This window comes from Aricia agestis, chromosome 7, assembly GCF_905147365.1.
Source record: "Aricia agestis chromosome 7, ilAriAges1.1, whole genome shotgun sequence".
Taxonomy (NCBI): domain Eukaryota; kingdom Metazoa; phylum Arthropoda; class Insecta; order Lepidoptera; family Lycaenidae; genus Aricia; species Aricia agestis.
Window position 1 is genome coordinate 14,964,382 of NC_056412.1, and position 25,440 is coordinate 14,989,821.

Sequence of the window (25,440 nt, forward strand, 5' to 3'; positions counted from 1 at the left end):
CCCGTGGTAAGTACCTGAAGGACTTGTGTTACGGGTACCAGTAAATATATTTCCGTTGTACCAGTAAAACGGAAATATATTTAATACTTTTATACTATGAGTACATAATATATTTAAGGTTTTTATTTAAGGTACACATAATATTTAATACACATCCAAGACCCAGGAACGTAGAAAACTTTTTGTTCCGTTGGCGGGATTCGAACCCACGACCCCCGGCTTGGTAGCTCAGCAACTGAGCCACAGAGATCGTCATAACCATCTATTCCTGTATAAAGCGAAAAAAAAGTCCAAAAAGCAAGAACCCTAAGGTCTATAGACTTTAAATTCTGTATATTTTCTACAATTATAAAACCGAGCCTCGAACTTGGTGTATCGAGGTCGGTGCGCTCCGATGCGCCTCTCTGCACCCCGATGCAATACCACGACACGTCGCTTGTGTCCGTCCACATTACTAACGCTCCAACTGTTACTAGCTTACTACTTAGGGCCGCCGCACACAACTTTTAAGCTCCACATTTTATTTATAATGCTATTTAACAAAATATGTAGCTGTGAATGCAAGTAACAGTGGGTGAAGCAGTTTTATGCTTAAAAAACCTTTAATTACTTAAGTATTTCAGATGATGTCAGCTTCAGGGCTTATATTCGTTTATCTAGTTCTAGAGAGCATAGCTTGTGACCTCGCAGTGTAGCGGCCAAACCGCTCTTTCGCGCGGTGGCATATAAATCGAGGCTAAATAATATCATCCACAGTGAAGTTTGAGTATCGCTAACCAAACCGCGTTAACGCGCAACCGTACATTATTCTTGTCTTTAATTACTTGTTATTTACTACGTAATATCGTCTCGGGTACACCATTTATTACGAAGGAAACCTCGATACGGTAATTTCAGGGCGTAATATATTGTTACTGATATGAACACAGCACAGACATAATTTAATAGAGGCAACACCTACCATAAACAGTTGGTATGAGACCCAAGTCATAGAGAATGGATCCAATGCAGTTGATTTTAATTAAGCGACTTCTAAAAAGGAGGGTTTATGTTGTATTGAAATAAATACTTTTGCCCACAGCAGAACCGCGATGATATAATTTATTAGAAAATGTAAAAAGTAAAAAGCTTACTGCCATAACAAATCCGCTGAGTAACTTTTGCGGTAAGAAAAAACAAACAAACACACAAATTACAACAGTACTAGTGAAGTCGAAACTACATCTATTGAGAACCAATAAATAGAAGCAGCAGTTCGTTAATAAGTTCTACTGATTTCATTTGTTATTTTATTTCACAAGAAAGGGTCAAAGTATGGAAAGACTTATCTTAAGTCTTGACTTAAGTTAATTTTTATTCTAGACTTAGGACCATTTACATCGGTCAGCACGTAGCCATTTATTGTGTCAGTCACAATGAAACTTTCCACCATCAGTCCTGAGAGATTGGCACTCCGGTAATAGTCGTCCACAACTTTATAAATCAGGTTTGAATCAAAATTCTGACGTTGAATTATGGATAATTGGTCAAAGCTTGACCTGAAATTCGAGAGCTTTCCGTACAAAACTAATGCTGAGCTTTGATTTATACGTTCAAATATTTTGTGCTTATTTTTATTGTAAATCGTTAAGCGATTTGACTGAAAAATATATTGTTAATTTAGGATATTTTTGAGCCTACTATCATCGCTCTTGAAAGTAGGTCATTACTTTTAAAGAAGTAAAAAGTGTACACTAAAATCCAATATTAAGTCCATAATAATTTTATTCACGATTAACTTAAATTAAAAATTAACTATAAATTGAAATATTCTAACTATGAAAAAGAAGCAGAGTTGTTTACGTTGTCTACTGAACGAACAGGAACAACATGCAGTTGTCGAGATGTCACGTGCAGAGCTCGCGCTCCCGTGTGACACCCTGAAGTTGTCGACGTCACGTGTAGCCCGCGCACTTTTATACTACTCTGAAGTTGTTGACGATGTCTAGTGTCTACAGTCTACTACACGAGCCGTAGCACCCTGAAGTTGTCGACGATGTCACTTTATCAGCCGCAGCACCCTCGCACGGCTGAGCCAATCGGAGCGCGACACGTAGCTGCCGCTGAGCACGCGGTGCCCCGTGAAGCCCGCGCGCCCGTGTAGCACTCTGAAGTTGTCGAACACCAGCAGTGTACCTGACGAGCAATAATACTCTTTTAACAAGAAAACACTTATATATAAAGAGATAAGAAACACAGCCGCATATTTTGATAAGCAACAATACCCTTTTATCAAGAAAACAGTCATACAAAGAGCTGAGAAACACGATTGCATTTTGTAAAGTTTAAAAAAAGAGAACTCGCCATTTTTTTTTCGAGATATTTTTACAATAAGCACGAATAATAACACCTCTCAAGTTTAAGCCATCAAACCGTTCAGGCAGCAGAGCGTACCAAAAAATTATATTGTATCTTATCAAATTAATTATTATTTATGTGACTAGTCATGGACTGCACGAGACAGACCTGACCTAATGAGTAATGTGGAGTCCACTAGTAATAGGTTATTCGCAATAAAGAATTCGTTTATTTATTTATACATACTTATAAAAACAAAACCCTCCTGGCAAAGACAGGTAAAAAAAAGTCAATCAAGCAAACCTATAGCCCGATTGAGAAGCAATTGCGGATAAAACAGAGTTTCAAGGAGGTACAACCTAAAGGGATACATAATGTAGTCACAATCATGGCTTTAATGTGGCCATAACTATTTACAACTCGCCTCTACACTCGATAACTTTACAGCAACTTTTTATGTTATCTCGGTTTGCAATTGTTCCTTTACGTCCCGGAGTAAACATTAACATTGTACATTTTGCTTATCTCATTTCATGCAGACAATTATGTTAAAAATGAATGGCAGCATAAGGGAATATACACACGAACGATTTTGGTCGTTGCTTAGTGTGATTTATATATGGCTTACAGGTTTACGGGTACATTATTTACCAGTGCAATCAGGTGATGTAACATAACATAAAACATGACAAAACTACTAGCATTGTAATTGCACACAAGAATGATTCATGTACAAAGCGAAAACAAACATTTTGTTGTTCTACGAATATTGTCCAGGACGCTTCTAAGTACAACAACTTCTAAGCATGTGCATAACACAAAGTCAAAGTCGTCCTTCTGTGGTCACCCTAACAAAAATCGAGAGCACTCCACATTATAGCGCAACTGAATATTTCATTTCAGTATTTATTTACGCGGTGTGATCCTGTCGTGGCGGAAGAAAATGGAGCAACCCGCAATAAAAATGATGTATTGTGCATACAACAGTCTTATTTATGAGGTACTTTGTTTATAAACCGGGATGTTCTCAGTAATTACTTGATTTTGTGACGACAAATAAGGAAATTAACATTTTTTTGCTTTGGTTCTTTTTGCCGGGCTATAGTTCTCGAACTGATGATAGGCAAAACTGTATTGAAAATATCAATGTTGAATTAAACACTTGGACGCACTAATTGACATTAAATGATAGCGTAACTTCAATTTAATTCAGTGTTTTACTGAAAATAGATTTAAATATCAAAGTCTCCATTGCAATCAAGTTTAGTATGCCATTTAATTAATGACATCGTCTGACGTGGACTTTAACTAACATCGATCTATATTAACTTGTTCGAAAAACCATGTAGTAAAATCAGTTTTTTGTTACCATTAAAAATAACATGGTACGGGAGCCCTAGAGCAATTTTTTTTTAATTACTAACAAGCTAATTTTTTGTGAGTAGCTTCATTTTGATAAGACGAACAACATTTTTATTTTCGAAAAATCTCGAAAGTGGTAGCTAACAGAGATAGAAAGGATTTCATACTTTGACTTGATGGTCCTAAAATATGGATTAAGTATTTTATTTGTAGGACAATGTTACTCTTAAATTATATAACTATTTACCTATCAATATACAAAAAATCAGCTTGTTAGGATTCCGTTTTAGGGTTCAGTAGTCAACCAAGTTTTGTAGATTACAGAACCCTATAACGGAACCCTACCGAGCTGATTTTTGTATATTGATAGATTAATAATCATATTATTTAAGAGTAACATTGTCCTACAAAATATAAAACAATTCATATTTTAGGACCACCAAGTCAAAGTATGAAATCCTTTCTATCTCTGTTAGCTACCACTTTCGAGATTTTTCGAAAATAAAAATGTTGTTCGTCTTATCAAAATGTAGCTACTCACAGAAAATTAGCTTGTTACTATTAAAAAAAATGTTCTAGGGCTCCCGTACTAACAAGGTTATTAGGATATGAACATTTTTCGACTATATTGTAATAGTTTGAGTAGGCTAAGAGTTTACCTGGCATGAGCTTAAAGCACCACTGGTTCCTCTTGTCCTCATAGTATCTGGAGAGGTTTCTCAGCGCCCTATAATACGATCTACATTCAGCACCGGAAGCAAACGCCATCGGGGAACGGTCGTAGACGTTGAACCTGAAATTTAAAATATGCTACAGACGGCTACAAGTTTCATTTTGCTTTAAGCTACTAGAAAGGCGGCGGTATAGGTCGTTTGACCAGTGTTGGGAGAAAATGAAACCTACAACTTATGTAATAAAGTGGCTCTTTATTTGAATTTTGTCGGTCACGGTCACTTGCGGGGAAGAAAAGTCACCTAAGGGTTGATTCAGACCGCAACGCGACGCGTAGATGCATTCCTAAATTTATATGGATTTGACATATTCGCAAGACGTCACACGCAATTGAAATCTGTCAAATGCATAAAAATTTATGTCGCACCGCGCCTCGCCTCGCCTCGTCGCGTTGCGGTCTGAATTGACCCTAAGATGTCCTACAATTAGCTGCCTGTTTCGGATTGAGTCGTCAAGTCTGACCGGACCAATTACGGCAAAGCTGATTGCGTCACTTATTAGTTAATTCAATACTACGCTTTAATAAACGTCGTAATTACTATAAAACCATTAGCACGCTGATTAAAATTATAACAATTGAAATATTAAGTAATAAGTATATCTAAATAACAATTATATTATGTTTCAGTGACGGTCCCGATAGCCATTTATAATGCCCAAGAGATACTCTTGAAGATCTCTAAGATGCAATGCACAAATTATTTTTTATTGTCTCACAAGTTAATTTGAAAGTTTTGTAGTAATTATAAAATGTTTATAATTTTACTAACCACCACAAATACGTTTTATCAATAAAACATTCGACCGCACACAGAGCAACAAATTGAATTATTTACAAATATTCACAAACTAACCAGTAACGAGTTAGCGAGCTTTTTAAAACTGCTGAACACAAGCTGACAGCAACTTTTTATTAAAACTCTGTCGGGACATAATAAAGCGAAGTGAATTGCTAAACTACATCATGTTAGCGTTTCCGAGCTAAACTATTACAAACTTACATAGCCTTGAAAGTAATGCCTGAAAAACATGCTAGTTCGCTGTTTAAAATAGCTATGTTATGGCAAATACTTTTTTCACCTATTTTAATAACAAAGAAAGGTTTCAGATTAGACCTTTAAACTGTTTCTCGACCTTTAGACTGTTTTGATTTTCTTTATTTTTAACCCCCGACAAAAAAGAGGGGTGTTATAATAAGTTTGACGTGTCTGTCTGTCTGTCTGTCTGTTTGTCTGTGTGTGTATCTGTCCGTAGCATCGTAGCATCCAAACGGGTGGACCGATTTTGATCTATTTTTTTTTGTTTGAAAGCTGACATGATCGAGAGTGTTCTTAGCTATAATACATCATCATCAGCCAGCTCAGTCCTGGACAATCAGGGTTTATCTGGTTCATGAAAGGCCGTTAGCAACTTGTAGTCGTTTGATGGGTTTTATATTTCATTCTAGTTCGTGATATTTGTGAATATACAATATACGTATACACATAATAATAGAAAGTTGACCTGGTGCTGCAGCATCACCTGGTAATCAATAGGATAACCAATTTTTGGCTCATTTTAACGGCCTCATCGAAAAGGACATTGATAGATGGTAATCATGAGAATATGATTCTGTTGATAGGAATTATTCTGCACTGTAACCAACACAAGTTTAAAAAGTATGAAATTAAATTAAGAAATTAAAAAAAAAACCCGCCAAAACAAGTTTAAAAAGTAATGAAATAATATTTACTGCCTTTAAGTTCAAATAATTCCTAACTTGTGTAAAGTAATATTTTAGTCATGATGACTTTTTTTTTCTTATCGGTAATTAAAATACACTTAAAATAAATTATAAACAAAAAAAATTTTTGAAAAAAAGCTTTTATAAGAAAATAAATTTCTCCTTAAAATGTTTAACTATTAAGTTATAACTTATAACCTCAATATATTATACAATTTGCATGATAATAAAAGCTTGTCGCGCGATAAATTGTGAATAAACTAGTACCAATTTCACTAAGAGTAAATTGATATATTTTATTTTTTATTTTAATAAAATTAAATACTGACAGATTGTTAAGTCTCGCGACAAGCTTATATTATCATGCAAATTGTATAATATATTGAGGTTATAAGTTATAACTTAATAGTTAAACATTTTAAGGAGAAATTTTTTGAATTTCACTTGTTCACGCCATTAATACTATTTTAAGAACTTCAAACTTAACTATGACATGTCTTAAGACTTGTATTATAATAGTACCATCAGATTTTAATATAGCATCGGTCTGCCACAGGCAGGTGGCAGACCGATGCTCTGCCGATGCTATTCAAATTGCGTAGGTGCTTATTTTATTTGGTCGGGTTGTGTCTAGTCAAGTAAGGCTACGAAGCAAATTTCTAAAAAAGTATTAAATATTATCACCATAGACACAAGCAGCGATTTCATAGATATCAAGTTTTATTTCAGCTGTGTAAATAATAAATCCGAGTTTTCCCTCAAAGTTTAAAGGCTCAAAACGTAAGCTCATGATGGTAGATTTTATGAAGCAGAAATAAAATTAAATACATCCCCGCGCGCTAAGCGTAATCTGTTTTGCCGTAAGATTGCCTCGGTCTATCAGAGCGATGCCCAATTTTCGCTAAATTTTCCACAAATTGATGTCAAAAATTGTAATCTCGACGCCGTTGTGCTTTAACTACGGACCTTCAAACGAATAAAATTTAATATTTGATGTTAAATTTTTTCTGATGCACCATGCACATTATAGAAAAGTATATTGTTTTTAGACACGCTGTAACCTTGCAATGCTAACACGAAGACAGTTATTTTTTATGCTCAAAAATACGAATTGTATAGAGAAAAATTATACATATTTGAAAAGCCTTACAATGAGAATAGTTTTTGAGCTTAGAAACCATAACAAAAACTAGTATAAAATATTCTCACTCCTAGTTTGGGTTACGTATTGTCTTTCTCTGACACATCGTAACGACGTCGACAGCAATAGACGACTGCCCCTCTCCATGTTCGTAATATATTGGCCCATTATCTGCCAACGTGGACAGGTGCAAACGCAACTCGTGTCCATACTATATGTATTATAATATTAAACTTAGATATATTATATATTTACTTTAATATACTAGGTACTATCGATACTAATATTATAAATGCGAAAGTTTGTTTTTCTGTCTGTTACCGACCGACCGATTCTGATGAAATTTGGTGTAGAGATACTTTGAGTCCCGCGAAAGGACATAGGATACTTTTCATCACGGAAAAATGTACAGTCCCCTACGCGCTAAACGAATTTTGGGGCAATGGAATTGCGGGCGTCATCTGTAACACAATAAGCGCAGGCACGCGTAGCGGGGTGTAACCAGTAATTGTTTTCAATTACATAAAAAGCTTTCCCATTTACTTCTAAAGACTTTGCGGATTGACTTTGTATTGGATGTAACCGCACTCCGCAGTAATGTTTGATGGGTTTAATTTGTTGATACCGAGCATTAAATTTATTTTTCTAGAAATAGCTTTTAAAGATTCAGGCATTTATAAGTGACTTTTACTCCTTTTTAGGGTTCCGTACCCGAAGGACTACTAAGACTTCAATGTCTGGCCGTCCTGAAGAACCGCTATATAGCTAGACTTCTGAAATTTTCACAGATTATGTATAAGTATCTGTTGCTGCTATAACAACAAATACTAAAAGTAAAATACATTAAATATTTAAGGTAATCCCATACAGCAAACGTGATTTTTTGCTATTATTTTATCGATGTCGACAATTTAGCCAAAGATAGATTAGGATAACTTCAAATGTTCACAAGATATTCAGTTCTCAACTAAGATATTTTAATAATTAATTATAAAATGAAATTAAAGTAAATAATTAAGAGGGGCTCATATACAAAAAAACACAATTTTTGGGCTATATTGGGCTATTTTTGCTCTATAGCGGTACGGAACCCTTCGTGCGCGAGTCCGACTCGTACTTGGCCATTTTTTTAACTAAAACAATTTATTTATACGATTGAATTCACAGAAAATAATAATGCAGGCGCTTATATTACATTTATAATATTTTGTAGAACATTAGTTTTTATTTTCGACTTTGATTGTCAATCTTTTTCTTCTTACCGACTTCCAAAAAGAAGGAGGTTATACGTTCGGCTGTATGTATCTTTTTTTTTGTATGTTCAACGATAACTCAGCTATTTGTGTTTATTTATTTATTTAACATTTATTGCACACACGACACTATTAACATAAAAATTGACATAGAAAGACGACACAAAGGAACTGCTTATTTCAAAAGAAATTTCTTACAGCAGCCTTACGGAGAGAGATGTGATACAAGACAACAGATAGAGAAGCCGGATTGAAAGGGAGAGAACAAACTATTGGAGGAAAGATATTGGGAAAGCTGTTTATGGACAATGTGTTCCAGGACTTTGGAGAGGTAGGGTAGTATAGAAATGGGCCTAAATTCAGACACGAAAGAGGGGTTAGGGGTTTTGGGAAGCGGGATGATATTTGCACGTTTCTATGCAGAAGGGAAAGAACTCGTTGTCAAGGAATAGTTAAAAATGTGAGTGAGAATCGGCAAGAGTTCAGGAAGGGTAAGGGATATCATGCGAGGGCTCAGGTTGTCATCGCCTGCTGCATTAGAAGTTATGGCCATCATATGTCTACGAACTTCATCATCAGAGACAGGCCTAAATGAAAATGGGGAACAGGAAGGGAGGGGAAGAGAGCGGAGATGGGATATGGTATGGGTTTTTGCATCCTGGTCGACAGTTACTGGTGGAACGGAGAAATGAGTGTTGAGCTCATTTAAGTTGACTGTATTATTGATGCTAGCAGGTGACTTGCCAATTCCTATTGTTGAGAGACACTTCCATAGTTGTGAAGGATTGCTTTTTTCAATAGAGGAATGTATGTGGCGTCTCTTAGCATCTCTACACAGACGATTACAACGATTTCGCAGATACTTATATTTGTCAAGGTTTTCACAAGGTTTTCACGTAACCGTGACATGCGGAGATATAGGAAAAGACCAACTTTTCCTATATCTCCGCATGTCACGGTTACGTTTACCCATTAAGGTGACAATTTCATCTGATAGCCAGGGTGCTAAAGCTTCAGATATTCTGACATTGACTGAACTCACGATAAAATTAGCTGGTACCGACTTCTGAGTAATGAAGACTGTAGTATGTACAGAAATAGTTGAGATTTAGACGAATTCTGAAAAAGGCAATATTATAGAGTAAGAGTTATTTAATACTTTTTAGTTCATATTATTATTGTTTTTACCTTGGAAGTCGGTTTCAATTTTTTGTTAAAAATAATTTAAAATCATTTTCACCCTCAAAGTTTTGCTTGTAAAATATTCCTCCAGTGTCGAAGATCCTTTAAAAACAAATTGTTATAAGCCGATGTGACGTGTATTACGCAATTCATCATTAACAATGTGAACTTTGTGAAAGTTTAGACATAAATCTCTTAAAGCCATTTATAAAAATATCAAAGGTTTTACATTTGCTGTTAACTTTGCCTATAAATTCGTATTTGTTACGCAAAAACAATACTGTTTCTATGTTTCTTTTCTCCGATTTATATTTGTGGTTTTTCGTTCAGCCTTTGATTTATTAAACAAAAGCAACCAATTATTGAAACTGAATAAATATTTTCAAATTCTGGTTTTGTTTTGCTTACCTGTGAACTCGAGATCAAAGTTCACTAAATTAACATGAACCCACTTTATATTATATTTATGTTTTCACAATGAATCTAGTTTTATAATAATTGGTATCATGTTTTTGAAAAGCCGAATCTTTTAAAGTGTAGTTATGAAAATAATATTAAAACGTGTGTGAAATTGGACTTAGACTTAGGTTTTTTTTTTTTTTTATGAAATAAGGGGGCAAACGAGCAAACGGGTCACCTGATGGAAAGCAACTTCCGTCGCCCAGGGACACTCGCAGCATCAGACGAGCTGCAGGTGCGTTGCCGGCCTTTTAAGAGGGAATAGGGGAGGGTAGGGTAGGGAATAGGGTAGGGGATTGGGCCTCCGGTAAACTCACTCAGCGCAGGCGCTGTTTCACGCCGATTTTCTGTTAGAACGTGGTATTTCTCCGGTCGAGCCGGCCCATTCGTGCCGAAGCATGGCTCTCCCACCACTTGTAATGAAAATATTACAAAATTTACCATTAACACTTTTAAGATTTAATTACCACTATTGAGTACCATTAAGTACAGGAAGAATTAAGTGCCAGTATTACTTTTAAGATTATCTTAAAAAATATCTTACAAATATTAGTAGTAAAGTTTACAAACTTTTCATAATATTATAGTGATTTTCTTGTTAGCATCAACGTTTACTTTTTATTTCTGATCCTAGTCAGTTCTAGTTTCCGAAACTACTCAGGGTGGGTTGCACGAGAGGATTTGATATAGTTAATGTGAAATATGGCGACCATTAATTGACTTTAACTAGAGATTTGACAGTTCACTTGAGATTTTGTTATAGTTAAAGTAAGTTGGTGCAACCCACCCATAACGATTGTGATAAAAGAGACAATAGATGACTATGCTACTTTTTTATCGACGAAAACCTGAATTCACATTCTCTCCTGTACCGATATTAATTCACTGGACTACGAAACGTCTAGTCTAGTATTTGTGTACCTGATTTGCTTGATGTCGTTAAATTTGTCAAGGCTGATGACTGGCGCGGAGTAACTGTGATGGTACCCATCCTCCAGGTACTCAGCTTCAAGGTCAAAATGTGTCAGAAACTCGAAGTCCTCAGGATGGTCTCTCTTCAGCTGCAGCGCTCCGTGGAACCCATCAAGCAGCACCGTCTCTCCACCCGCGCCGTTCTCATGTTCCATGCAGTGGAAAATTTGTAATCTGTAATGATATAGTTAAGTATATTCGCTGGAAGAAGCCTGTATGAATGATAAAAAACGATAAAATCAGTCAGAAAATTAACTTTAAAAAAAATAGCAAACGAGTAAACGCGTCGGTCATTTTATAAAACATTGCTTTACTGAATGAAAAAATAGTAAAAACATAACGAAAAATAACTAAGTAAACTAAATAACTGTATTTTCATTTTCTTCAAAACCTAAATACAATGTTTATCTTTATCCGAGTAAATACCCCATTATTTGTGTAAGTTATCTTTCTTTATTTGTATAGGATGTGAGAATAACAGTTGTAAGCCGGTGTAATAGAAATAATAAACAACGAACGAAAAACACGTGATAAATGTAGGATCATTTCATATTTTGTGTAAATAAATACTTACTTATATCAAGACAAGAAATGTTATTCCACTTACAGATAACAAAAGCTTTCAGAGGCAAGCCAAATATTTTTAAGCGGAGAATCTAAATAATATTTTAGTTATAATAATTATCTGATATTAAAGACAATGGGGTTGCATTGCATTACGCATTATAGGGAGGGGGCGGTAGAATAGGGAGGAGGGGAGGGGGGCGAGATAGGACCACCCCACCCCCTCCCTAAAGTTAGGAAATCAGTAGTTACCACAAATTTTTTTTTTAGTTTTTGAGGTTACGTGGACTTACGACAAAATTAGTCTTTTTGGGTGTAGGCAAACCCAAAGTTCAAAGTATGTCTTATATTGTAAATAAGCAGAGCCTCCGATGCTGCGGGCATTTGCGGGAATGCAATGCCCTATCGCCCTTGCGTAACAAATTATAGGCACTTATTTGCACCCTGGCAAACTAACTAAAAGTTTAATTGCTTAATTATAACAACTGGCTTCAATTAACTATTAGTCGATGGAGCCCCGCTACGCGGGGCTCCTATTTCTATGTGGTTCACAAAAAATAACCACGATGGCTAAGGCGGGGAGCTTCGCTGCGCTACGCTCCCGCCTATATCTAACCTAACCCAACCAAGTCGTATTGGGCCAGCACGGAGTGATACATTGCTATAATTAATTACCTAAGAATTGTATACTGTTCTTATAATTATTTATGACACTTAAATACATTTTACAACAAATTACGCGTAAAACAAATCGTAACTATAGTGAAAAATAAATGTTCCGTCACACGTAACTTCAAACACGTATTAAAAAAAACTATGCATCTCCTAGACACAAATCAGGTGACATTTGGAAGGGGTAACTAACCCTTATAAAATGCCCTTCTCTACCTATAATGCGTGATTCAAATGCCAAACCAAGACAACAATTTAACCTAGGGGCCTGTTTCATCACTTCCTGATTAGTGCTGAATAGGCTATTCACCACTTGACAGATGAAGTATAGAGAATCTGTCAAAAAAGCTGTGAATAGCCTATTCGACACTTTATCAGAAAGTGGTGAAACAGGCCCTTAACAAACTAATCTTAAAACTGAACATTATTTAAGAAAATGCTGATACGTAGAAACATAATATTATGCTCTATATCTTAAAATGAGCGCATAAACACGCATCTTTGGATAATTAAAACCTTTTTTATGGTAAGCATACCTGTAACTTTTTAAATAATCCCATAAAAACAGAAGAAAAATTATAATAAAATTATAAAGTTCGTCATCACTATGCCCTATTTGTCAGATTGAAAAGGCACTCCTAAACGTCTCCATAACTTCGTTGGCTCCATACAAATCCTGGAGTTATTTGATTTGCGAGTTGTTTACCGAACCATTCATCCCCAAGCTCAAACTTCGCTATTGCATTCGACTCAATAATTGGCTTCAGATTTCAATATATTTTCAAGTATTCCACGAATCATCTTTTATGATTGTCAAGAATAGTCTCTGGGAATTCATATTTCTTTTAATGTATTTTAATTTCGCTTCACTTAAATTTTTCATTTCAACTCTATTGTAGTGTGTTCGCATTTCATCTGCATATGGGAGGCGATGGCCGCGCCATCGCCATGCCGACTGTATGGGCGCCGCAGACTCGATCGCACAAAAAGTCTGTCGTCTGCGATCTCCCTAAGAAGCAACGTCTATTGAAAATTAAATGCCTTACTCCTTTTATGCTATCCCATACTTATATCCAGTTAATTGACTTTAGAAATGTTTTGGAATTCGCAATCACTTTGTTATTGGATGCCTTATTTAAAGGTGAAAAACAAAGAGTTTTCCGTCCCACAAGTTGAATTTAATAAATCCGAAAACAAACACGTAACTCGATTCCCTCTTTTTACCTTATAACTTCCGACACAAACATGAGCCGTCGAGGGCTGGGCCTTAACCTTACAAGCAAAGGCTTTTCGAACAGGCTGTGAAATAATAATGAGCGTGGAAAAACGAGGTCGCAGCAATTCGATGGCCACTTGAAATCGGTCGCCCTCATACCTTCAGAGGACGATCAGATAACGAAATTCTCCCACTATTTTAATGTGAAAGTTTGTGCGAGTTTAATGTTTATGTTCACGTAAAAACTTCTAAATCGCACAATATGAAAATGTTACGACAGTAGTTATGACTCTGGTTTGAAACGTACCGACTTTTATCATGAAAAGATAAAAGTCGGTATGTTTTAAATACCTTTAAGCTCCGAAAAACCTTCTACTAAGCCATAGGTAAATATCATGTTAACAAATCTTATTTATTATTTAAATTCTTTTATAATACTTTGCTTCAATCTAAAGCAAAGTAAAGTGAGTTTTAACACACATTTTAAACTACATTTCTAGACTTTTAATTAGACGTTTGTTATGCATGAAGAGCATTTAAATACCAGCACAGCAGAAATGAAGCTAGAATGCGGACTAATATTGAATTGGAATATTCATAAGGAGCATAAAATTCTCGTATTATACTCCATTGACCGTAGCATGTTTGTTGATGTTTGTTGATGATATTCAATATGACACTGCATAATATTAAGAATCTCGTTCGTTTTTAAATAATAATAAATATTATATTCGAAAGATGGTAGCGAGCCTTGCTCTACTATTATCTGTTAATGTCAATTTAGAAACGTAATGTGTGATTTTAACTATACTAATATTATACTAAATGCGAAAACCTCTTTTCTTTTACGTTTTTACACTTAAACCACCGAACCGATTTTGATGAAACTTGTTATGGAATACGGTTCCCTACGATAAACGAATTTCAGCGCTAATAAATCTAATGCAGCTTTATTCGAGTTATTACATAATGGAACTGTCACGGCAGGGACGCATATCACGTAAATATCAGAGTAAACAGAACCAACGAGTAGGCCGACTCAGTAGAGATCTCAAAAATACGTTTGACGTAGTATACAACATTTATATAATACTAGACGTTCCGCGCGGCTTCGCCCGCGTAAATCAGATATTTCATCGATAAATTAGTCCACAAAAAATAGCCTATGATCCTTCACGTGGTTTACTTCTTATCTGTACCAAATAACAGAAAAATTGCTCCAGTAGTTTGTGAGATAAGCCCATTCAAATTATTTCCCCCCGTTTTTTCCACATTTTCGTCTATTTCTTCGCTCCTATTAGTCTCAGCGTAATAAAATATAGCCTATATCCTTCCTTGATAAATGGGCTATCTAACACTAAAAAATTTCTTCAAATCAGACTAGTAGTTCCTGATATTAGCGCGTTTAAACAAACAAACAAACAAACACTTCCGCTTTATAATTTTTTTTAATGAAATAAGGGGGCAAACGGGTCACCTGATGGAAAGCAACTTCCGTCGCCCATGGACACTCGCAGCATCAGAAGAGCTGCAGGTGCGTTGCCGGCCTTTTAACCCATCGATCGTGGAATAACGAGATACAATAGCTTTTCTATTGTTATCACAACCGGATGCGGCCGCTTAGGGCTTCATGAATTAAGAGGGAAAAGGGCAATAGGGGAGGGTAGGGAAGGGAAGGGAAGGGAATAGGGGTGTTTAGGGAAGGGAATAGGGTAGGGGATTGGGCCTCCGGTAAACTTACTCACTCGGCGAAACACAGCGCAAGCGCTGTTTCACGCCGGTTTTCTGTGAGAACGTGGTATTTCTCCGGTCGAGCCGGCCCATTCGTGCCGAAGCATGGCTCTCCCACATATATAAGTATAGATTAGATATTATAATATCGTCCGGCGCGGTGCGCGCCGTACCAATGCGTTACTAACATATAACATATATATAACACGCTGTGAAACATGTTGAAACTCACGCCCAACTCGCGTTTATTTCTTGAAGTCGAGGTACTCCTTAGTTCTGTCTACTCTGTAACTACTGTCCCGGTTGATTTGTTGAGCCGTGACACAAATGCCGGCGTTTCAGTATGCAAAGTGCGTGCGGTTTCTAGGTTGAGCGCCACTAGCGCGGACTAGTATTACGAGTATTCTATTAGGCCCGAGGACGTTGGGGGTATTAAAGGAAAATCTTTTTCTTTTAAAGACCGTGTCGTGACGGAAAAAGCACATTTCTATGATTTATTTGAATACTTTTGAATTCCTACAACTTGCGCTAGTTTGGGTTGTATCGTGGATGGAATAATATTATGTCTCTTTCATTCTGCGCATTTATGAAGTAGAATCAGTTACTCGTGTGCAAGATGATTATAGACTAGCTGTTTTGCCTTTACAATATATCTACCGCTATATTTAAGCATCTAAAGACATACGGACTATTGTACTTATCGTCAAATCGAAGTAACATAAATATTTTGTAAAATGGTACTGTCATTCAGTTTCACGCTCTCTTTCTGTGCGTCCACATTTGTATCATTTGCGCGATCAGATCTCCGATCAGATCTCAAAGCGTGTCAAAATGATACGCGTATCATGATACGCCCCGATCGCTATTAACCGCGTATCATACGTGTCGTATCAAATACACAAATGATCGGTAGAATGATCTAATAGGCGTCCACACTATGATACGCATACTTGATACGGCGCGATGATCGCAACGGAGATCTAATCGCGCAAATGATACAAATGTGGACGTCACGAAGCCACAAGTTTTTTGGTTGATCGCTGATTTTGATTCTTCATTTTGAGCAACAGTTATTTCTCTTTCAGGCCTCAAGCGCTAACAGATCTTTGTAACTACAAAGATGTGTGACTGTAACTACAGTGTCCTGTCATACTTACCCCGCAGCCTCGGTGAAGTAGGTGTTGTCGTTGTGTACCGCCAGCGGCACAGTGGTGTACGCGGTGTCGGCGTGCTCTCTCACTGTAGACACTTTCCACATGCCGCCGAACAACGTGTGCTGGACACCGCCCAGGGCTTGACACACTTTTTCCGTGGCCTGCTCAGACACTTCTACCTAAAACAAAAGATTTGATATGTAACAAAAACCAGACTGCGTAGACCACTTTCATAATTATTATGTAACCGAGTAATCTGTCCGTCTGTCCATCTATCTTTCCGCGGTTTTGCTCAGAGACTATAAGGCCTACAAAGCTGTAATTCGGAATGAATGCACATATTAATGATGCCAACAAAATGGTATAAAAAATATTTTAAAACAATTTTTTATGGTACCTCTTCACACATCAAGCGGGGATGTTTTTTTTTCGCGTCCGCCCATCTTACAATGTCCTGCTAGCATCTTACAGCATTTGTTAAGATAAAGCTTGGTGAGACCACGGTATTTTAAAATAAACTACAATATGGCGACGTCAATTTTAAACATGGCTACGCACAGTGGCTACGCACCAAAACAGGCTTAAATACGAACATAATATCTTCATTCTTAAATCTTACAACCCATTAAGGTTCCAAAATGTGCCAAAGAAATACATAACGTGTTGTAATAATTGTTCCACTCAATAAATATAATTTTGGAGCTGGTAATCTATAATAAAAGACCCAAAAGTTATAGGTGGTATTATGAAAAATATGATGAAAAAGATGTTTGTTTTTGTAATTAAGCTAACGCACAAATTCAGAAACATTAGCTAATTCTTTTTTATAATAAATTCTCGTAACCCGTTTCAAATTCCATACAAACAAACCGAAAATCTTAATCTGTTTTAGAATTTCGCAATTACTGTCCTCATTAGTGAGTGCGAAAAATCTATTCAACGCTTCTTTGATGTTTGTCAATGTGACTCGTCAAAGGAAGGCTTTGAAGCGAACTGGACCTCACGTCCGCCTATCCGGGTCCAAAATGGCTGCCCATTCATATGATATACCATACAAAGCCATTATTTACGTCATTAGGGCAAACGATTTTAAACCGATTTCTAAAAAGGAGGGGGTTTCTCAATTCGACCTCTTATTTGTTCACTGATACTTTAGCAATGCAATACTACAACTAAAATTAACAAGAATTCTGCCGTGTTTACAGGACTTATAGGGTTCAAACCCTAGAATGGCTTCTAAAAATTATTGACTTCACTGGCCACAGGTTATTACATCATTCTATTCGAGCCAGGCTCTTCTTAAATCTAAGACCTAAGTAAGCAAATTTCGAATCAAATCGAAGTCCTTCAATAACAATATAAGAAGTTTACTTACATTACTTATGAAAGCGACCCCATAATCCAAAAGCGACTGAAACACTTTCCTAGCTCCATCCACCGAGTTGAGGAAGCTATCTACATCCACGTTGCAAACTTTGTTCGAGACGCTGGCTCCTTGCCAAACTATAGGTTTTAAGCTTCTACCTTCAATCCAAGTTTTGTAGTGAAATTCTGCCAAAAAATTCGCACTGTATAAAGATTCGTGTCCGTCGCTCCCTAAAATTAAGTTGAAAAGTTTCAATATTATATTATCATCGTGAGTTTGTAATATATTTACAACATTATAATATTAATATTTTGAAATGTAGTCGCAAAATGCTATGACATGGGGCACCTCGACGTTCGTATTTGATCACCCATGATTGACGTCGATTGCTGTAATGAACCACCATGATATAAGCTTCGCAATCATGGTGGTAATCATTATAGCAATCGACGCCAATCATGAATGATCAAAGACGAACGTCGAGATACCCCTTTAAGGATAACGTCTTCTATATATCAATGGGTTGCCGTCTAGCCTAGAACTTAAGATTATGTTTGTACAACCATGCAATGACTGTAACCTGTCTTTTTTTTATTTATTTTTTATGAAATAAGGGGGCAAACGAGCAAACGGGTCACCTGATGGAAAGCAACTTCCGTCGCCCATGGACACTCGCAGCATCAGAAGAGCTGCAAGTGCGTTGCCGGCCTTTTAAGAGGGAATAGGGTAATAAGGGAGGGTAGGGAAGGGAAGGGAAGGGAATAGTTGAGGGTAGGAAAGGGAATAGGGTAGGGGTTAGGGGATTGGGCCTCCGGTAAACTCACTCACTCGGCGAAACACAGCGCAAGCGCTGTTTCACGCCGGTTTTCTGTGAGAACGTGGTATTTATCCGGTCGAGCCGGCCCATTCGTGCCGAAGCATGGCTCTCCCACGTATAAATGTTTGTATACTAAATATAAATATAAATGGCTATCCATCATGGCAAAACATGGAGCAGCCGTATTTTATTTTGCTGTTGACTTTTTTCTTTTTTTTTTGGTACAACAAAATTGGGAAAGTTAACATTTTAAGCAGAAGCACTCACATGTCACTCTTATTTTCTCTTGGTCGTAATCCAAGTTGTTAATGAATGCTTCTGGAATTTCCAATAAATGATGGATTCTTTGATATGTGTCGGAACGGTAGCAATTCGTACATCTGAAAACGAACACAAATTGAACACACACACAAACACAGAGAAAAAACATACAAATCCGTGAAGTTTTCCTCTAACTAATTTTACTACCTATTTGACCGAGCTTTGCTCGGTATTCGATAAAACACGAATAAAATGACATTTTCTAAAAACGATTCCTAGCCAGATCGATTTATCGCCCCCGAAACCCCCCATATACTAAATTTCATGAAAATCGTTGTAGCCGATTCCGAGATTCCAATATACAAGAATCGCTCGTTTAAAGATATAAGATTTAATCTTAAAAATGTGTGCGTCTGTTAGTTTGTCAGTTGCTTCTTAACGCTTAAGGGTGTACACTGTACGGATAAAAATAAAAAGCATGGAAACTTATATCCCAGGAAAGCGTAATACTATGGTTTTTTCTCGGCAATTTTTTTTCGCGATAATAACGCATCTTGTCTAACTGAAATTGCAAGGATTACGTAATTTATTGTAAAAGCAAATGTTCAATTATTGTGTTTGTGTGTCTAAAAAGTACATAAAACTTTTCTTTTTAAAATTAAAACTGGATTTTTCGAAATAATTTAAATCAGCTATTACATAAAATCAGCTTCGCTACTGCAATTTCCAATCTCTTGTCCAAACAAATTTTAATTTAAAACCATCTCCAACATCAACACCGTTTATTATGTCATTCCTTCATAATGGCACCCGCTCGCGCGGTTTACGAAATGTCCATACATTGTTGCCGAGAGCATCATTAAGTGTTGTTAAATCCATGTCATTAGTGTCATCATTAATTTAATAATAATTGAACTATCGCTATGCATTAAATAACATTAAATTAATATCATTAATAAAAGATATTATTCATTGTAAATGTAATAATTCAAATGCTTTCATTATCTGACAATTGAAAATGTCTGAAATTATGATAAAACTAGCTGACCCGGCAAACGTTGTTTTGCCATATAAATAATTTTTAATAATGTGAACAACCCTTATTGCTTAGGGGTATGAAAAATAGATGTTAGCCGATTCTCAGACCTACTCAATATGCTCACAAAAAATTTAATGAGAATCGGTCAAGCCGTTTCGGAGGAGTACGGGAACGAACATTGTGACACGAAAATTTTATATATAAGATTAACCAGTTTATACTCTGACAGAAGCACATTAGACTCATGGCCGGTTTACATTACTTCAATCCAGCAATCCATTTCTGATACCGGAATGCACTGGAATGCAATTTAGTTATTCCAGTGCATCCCAGTAGCCCGTTTACATTATCCCAGTAGCAGTCCAGCGATGGATCACTGTATTGGATTAATCTAAACCCGTTATAAAGCCCGGTTTCTAAGGTTTTTTGGCAGAAGTTTATTTAATCAACAGTGTCGTGGATTGATCAATTTCTGCGTTATCCCATAGCACTAGACAATAGATATACTCCTGCCACCCAAAACGTACCTAAGTATGCCAGAAAGCGAGTACCAAAATGATTTAAAGTAATTTCTCTTCGAATGACACAGTCTTACTAGAAAAAAAATGAAAGAAAAACATTTTGCAACCATACTACAAGTTAATGCTGCAATTTTCTTGTGGAAAGCTCGGACGTCCATTAGTAAGAACGAAGGTAAAACTTGGGAAAAACGGACTCCGCCTCAGTAAAAACGTACCTACAATGATCACGTAGCCAGCAATCTTCTAATTTTATTGACAGACCATCTTCCATCTGAACATTTACCGTCCCATTTTCCGCGTCCGCTCTCAGGATTCCTACTGAAAGGTAAATTGTTTTAGTGTTTCGCTTTTAAATTCAGCGTGTGATAAAATTTTATAGTGCAATTTAAAAAGCCATTCAGATTTCCAATTAAGAGAAAACAGAATGAGAAAATATGGCGGGATTCATATTATACAAATTAATGGAATTTAGATTAAAAACTGCTCGTATGGTCTTCATATTTTATATTAAGACCATACGATTAAGACCATACGAGCAAATTAATTAAACGCATTATGTCTTTGAAGCATATTCATATATTTTAATAAAACCCAGACCAAAAAACTGAAGCGTATAATATTGTACTATCAGAGAAGTTGATTCCTAGGTAGATGGCGGACCTAAGTAATTTGGCCGTGTTACGTCAAACGCATCCGACCGATCACAGCTAACATTGAATGGACATAAGCCGACCAAACTACGTAGGTCTGTCAACTGCCTAGGAATCAATGTCCCCGATGGTACATTTTATAATTGGTATAATGCTCACACTCCGATTTTAGTGACGGTGCCTGGTTTAACCCTCCGTGTACTAGGTGACTAATTTCACCATGCTGTACTAGGTGGGGTATGGTAATACCCCAACAATAAAAGCTAGTTAAATCCGAAAAATTGTTCCTCATGATTGTAAAATAATAAGTAATATAGACATAATATCATATATTTTGCAAATGTGCCCAGTATTCCTACCTATTAGTATAGGGCATATCCGGTATCACTGATTTGATCTTCATTACCAGCCGATTCTTGTTCGGAATTCATTAGCTCAGCGATACAATCATCATCTTCTTCGGTCAGTGCTCGAAAAAAATTTTTTTTTCAATAACCAAGACATTTTTTATCTAAACCTATACTTACCAAAAAATTATATTTCATCAAATTAAACATCAAAATAAACATGTCAATAAACAAAAAACAAAAGAAGTTATACTTACCTTTTTCGCTACGTGCTGTACTAGGTGGGGTATGTGATATCCCAGTGCTCTTTAAGCACATGTCACAGAATTGGTCACAGACATAGGACTCATTATTTGGCAGGAATTAAAGCAGCAACAGAGAAAACCAACTCGCATGCTTTATTCGTTTAAAAATGGTATCAATTTTTATACCATACCCCACCACCACCCACGGAGGGTTAATTGAAACCAGGCCAGCTACGCTAGGAGTGATTTTAAAGTGCCCTATTAGTACACAAGAGTACTCTGTCATCTCTTATTCTTATAAATTATAATCCTACTGGATAATAAGAGTACCTATAGAAAGAGAGACGTATTCCTCTCTTCCTACTTTTCATAACTATTAGAATAACAGATGACCGACACGACTGGCGAGAGGTCTGGCGCAGGATTTTTAGGTGCCAATCTGACACGTGGATTATTAGTTATTCTTGTTATAGAATCAGGTGATCAGCCTTTATAGCCCCAAATAAACTTCCAAGCAAAAAAATTTACAACCAACTTTTACAGCAACAACGCTAAACCAGTGAAGGCGTAATGGCGAAATAAAAAACGTATTTTTCTTGAAACAAGATTTTTTACAATTCCTTTTGTTCGATACTAATTCATCGTCGAGAAAGTAACAGCTGCACTTGATGATAATTTACGAGAGCTAATTCTCCTCCAAAGTATTTTTAAAGTCGTAAACTCATTAATCCAACAAGTAATCAAACTTGGACCTTTTTAAGGTGCCTCGTAAATCGTCTAATTAAAGTTCACTCAACTTGTATGTTGCGATAAATTCGAAGACGAAACGTGAGCGGAGACGGAATTGATACAGTGGCTTTACAATCCAAAGAAACTTTATTCTACTATTTTAATGCCACGTTCATGCTGCTTTATTTATTCCTTGTTCGATCTAGACCGTTTTCTATCAAACTACGAATTGGTGTCCTAAAGAAATGGCTTACCAACTTTCATTTGATGTACTATCAGAGAAGTTAATTCATAGGCCGACCTACGTGATTTGGTAATTTTTGTCAAACCCAGCTGAAGAAGAAGATTTTCACTGAATTGACATAATCTGACCAAATGACGTAGGCCCGTCAATTACCTACGAATCAATTTCTTCGATGGTACATGAAAATACTTTTTTGTAGTTTACGGACTAATTATATTATGATACGGACTAAATCGAATAAGAAACAAAGCTTGGCTTACGGTTTAAAAAATCTTTACAATATTTTTTAGTAAATAGTAAATAGAGAAACAAGGGCAGCTGTAATAAGCTTTTGGCCATTTTTTTGCCCAACGGTGGGCTAGTATAACTTTTGAAGATACTCAAAATTAATTTACATATTATTATTATAGGCAACTTTTATTTTAGTAGACTTTGTCTTGCTAAAGAAGACCGGAGAAAATTCAACCTGCTGACGGCCCAACTTCGATATAAAGCACTAGATGATGATGTCTTTCTACCTTTTTTTTTATGAAATAAGGAGGCATACCTACTAGACAGTTTTATTCCCGATTTATTTAACCCAAAATTGTAGTCCTTAGTACTATTTTCTATTACAATTGTATTTATAATCATAGATATAAAAATATATAATCTAAACGGTTGCTTATTTTATGTGTCCGCGGTATAATTGGGGTCCTGGTGATCTGTAACACAGGCTACTGCCTAATTCAGACACCAGCTCCTCACTTTCTAATGTAATGCAGCATAATAATTTGTAAATTAGCCGTTAAGTTAGATTGTTGAGAGAAAATAAAGATTTATTATTATTATTATTATTATTATTATTATACGAGCAAACGGTCACCTGATGGAAAGCAACTACCGTCGCCCATGGACACTCGCAGCATCAGAAGAGCTGCAGGTGCGTTGCCGGCCTTTTAAGAGGGAATAGGATAATAGGGGAGGGTAGGGACGGGAAGGGAAGGAAATAGGGGAGGGTAAGGAAGGGAATAGGGTAGGGGATTGGGCCTCCGGTAAACTCACTCACTCGGCGAAACACAACGCAAGCGCTGTTTCACGCCGGTTTTCTGTGAAAACATGGTATTTCTCCGGTCGAGCCAGCCCATTCGTGCCGAAGCATGGCTCTCCCACATATAAAACGTACCTACCTTTTTACCATCGTCACTTACAGATCGTATAACACGGTTGCAATAACTCAATATTAATTGATATTAAGGGCCATAATAGGTTCTAATAGGGCCATAAATCCGGCGACGGATGTCGGCCATTAGCGACACGTTGTGGCCGAATATTTATCGCCATCATTATTGTTACTGAATATGCATTATTGTAAGTGACCGCGCTATTTCATTAACTATTGCTGAATATGTTACTGTAATTGACTGCTGCGCTGCTGTTCTGCTGAATTTGGACTGGCAAAGTCATAGAGATTATATCTTTTATATGTAGAGCCAAACTGTCTTTTTCTTTAATTCTTTTCTTCGTACCCTCACTCTCAAAGGCCTACCTTAAGAAAAGTGCTTCTTCAATTACCAAATTTAAAAAATAAGAGCAGAACTAAATTAGCTAATAACAGACAATGTAAAACCTGAGGAAATTAACCCACTTTTTAGGGTTCCAAAGCCAAATCGCAAGAAAATGAACCCTTATAGACTCGTCAGGTCTGTGCATCTGTCAATCCGTATGTATATTCTCCGAAGATATACGACCTACACTATTCACACTTGTCCCATTTTTATATAAAAAAAGGAACAATTACTTCTTTAATTGGCTTTTAGTATCTTCACTGGTTTTGTGGAGCAAATTTCTACGTTATTTCTCCCATCGATTTTCTGTGGGTCTCTCTTCGTTCAAACTAGCCCCCGTGTAAATAGGGCATTACTGAATATCAATTTGTGTAAATGACTCCACTATTTCAGCCCCTGTTAATATACCTGTGAGTTATGTATCCAATATTCAATATGCTGACGGTGCAAGCGTAAATCAAGTTTTGGAGGAAATTTGAGAGATTGATGCTATATTCTTATTTCTCTCATAAATAATACAATCATCAATATAACTGTTTTGTCAATATCAACATAAATAATGGCCAAAGCAAATAGCAACCAAAAGCTCTATAAATGTAAAATTAAATTTAATTTTAATTGGTTACTCTAGCATCAGCTGTAATAGTTTAGCATCTGTATAAAAAGAGTCATATTTTTTTAATCACTGTACTATACTGTAGGCATTACAGGAATTATTAGCTATGTAAAAATCTTACCGTTCATTTTTAGCAGCTGATATCACTATTACACTGCACTACAAAAGTTTTAATACTAAAACTTATGAGCACACATTACTGTCCGGGTTTGACGAGCGTCTGCCTTATCGCATATTGCAGGTCAAAGATCAACTAAATTATTAGTGATATTATTTAATAATGATAGGATATGTAGTAGTGGATATCGGTAAGCAATCGGAGACGTGCAAGAACACGATAACTAAAATTTTAGAACATACGGACATTTACTCATTTTTTCTTTATAGTTTTATTAAATCTTGTTACTTATTTATTTCATCACCTGGCTACTATTATATCTGGCTACACATAAAATGCAAAGTTTTCTAATTTCAAATCATTTTTCCGGCCGGAAAGCCTCTATTTATGCAAAAAAACGGCAATTTTTTTTACTGTTACTTATCGTGGTCATCCAGTCACA

The 25,440-nt window shown here is 36.3% G+C and overlaps 1 protein-coding gene across 4 annotated transcripts; it reads right to left on the reverse strand.

Annotated features, from left to right (window-relative positions):
- Positions 1-1,758: 1,758 nt before the first annotated feature.
- Positions 1,759-25,082, reverse strand: LOC121728922 (trimethyllysine dioxygenase, mitochondrial). Of its 4 annotated transcripts, none has more exons than XM_042117252.1 (9): positions 25,002-25,082; positions 20,718-20,820; positions 18,949-19,061; positions 17,874-18,094; positions 16,502-16,677; positions 11,111-11,335; positions 4,359-4,492; positions 2,027-2,175; positions 1,759-1,971 (listed from the first exon to the last, which is right to left on the reverse strand). In XM_042117252.1, exons 1-8 carry the CDS (start codon positions 25,006-25,008, stop codon positions 2,039-2,041), a joined length of 1,116 nt encoding a protein of 371 aa, XP_041973186.1. In that variant the 5' UTR covers positions 25,009-25,082; the 3' UTR covers positions 1,759-1,971; positions 2,027-2,038. The 4 variants fall into 4 exon arrangements, with proteins under 4 accessions (XP_041973186.1, XP_041973187.1, XP_041973188.1 ...); XM_042117253.1 differs by having other exon boundaries at positions 1,759-1,965; positions 2,021-2,175; XM_042117254.1 differs by having other exon boundaries at positions 1,759-2,175; positions 20,718-20,817.
- Positions 25,083-25,440: the final 358 nt, after the last annotated feature.

Bases quoted from the DNA above. Each gene is read 5' to 3' on its own strand.
- LOC121728922 (XM_042117252.1), bottom strand. The intron at 19,062-20,717 runs GTACGTTTTTAC...GTTCGTTTTCAG, and splicing joins TGGCTACGTGATCATTGTAG to ATGTACGAATTGCTACCGTT. The intron at 16,678-17,873 runs GTAAGTAAACTT...CTTTTGTTTTAG, and splicing joins GGGTCGCTTTCATAAGTAAT to GTAGAAGTGTCTGAGCAGGC.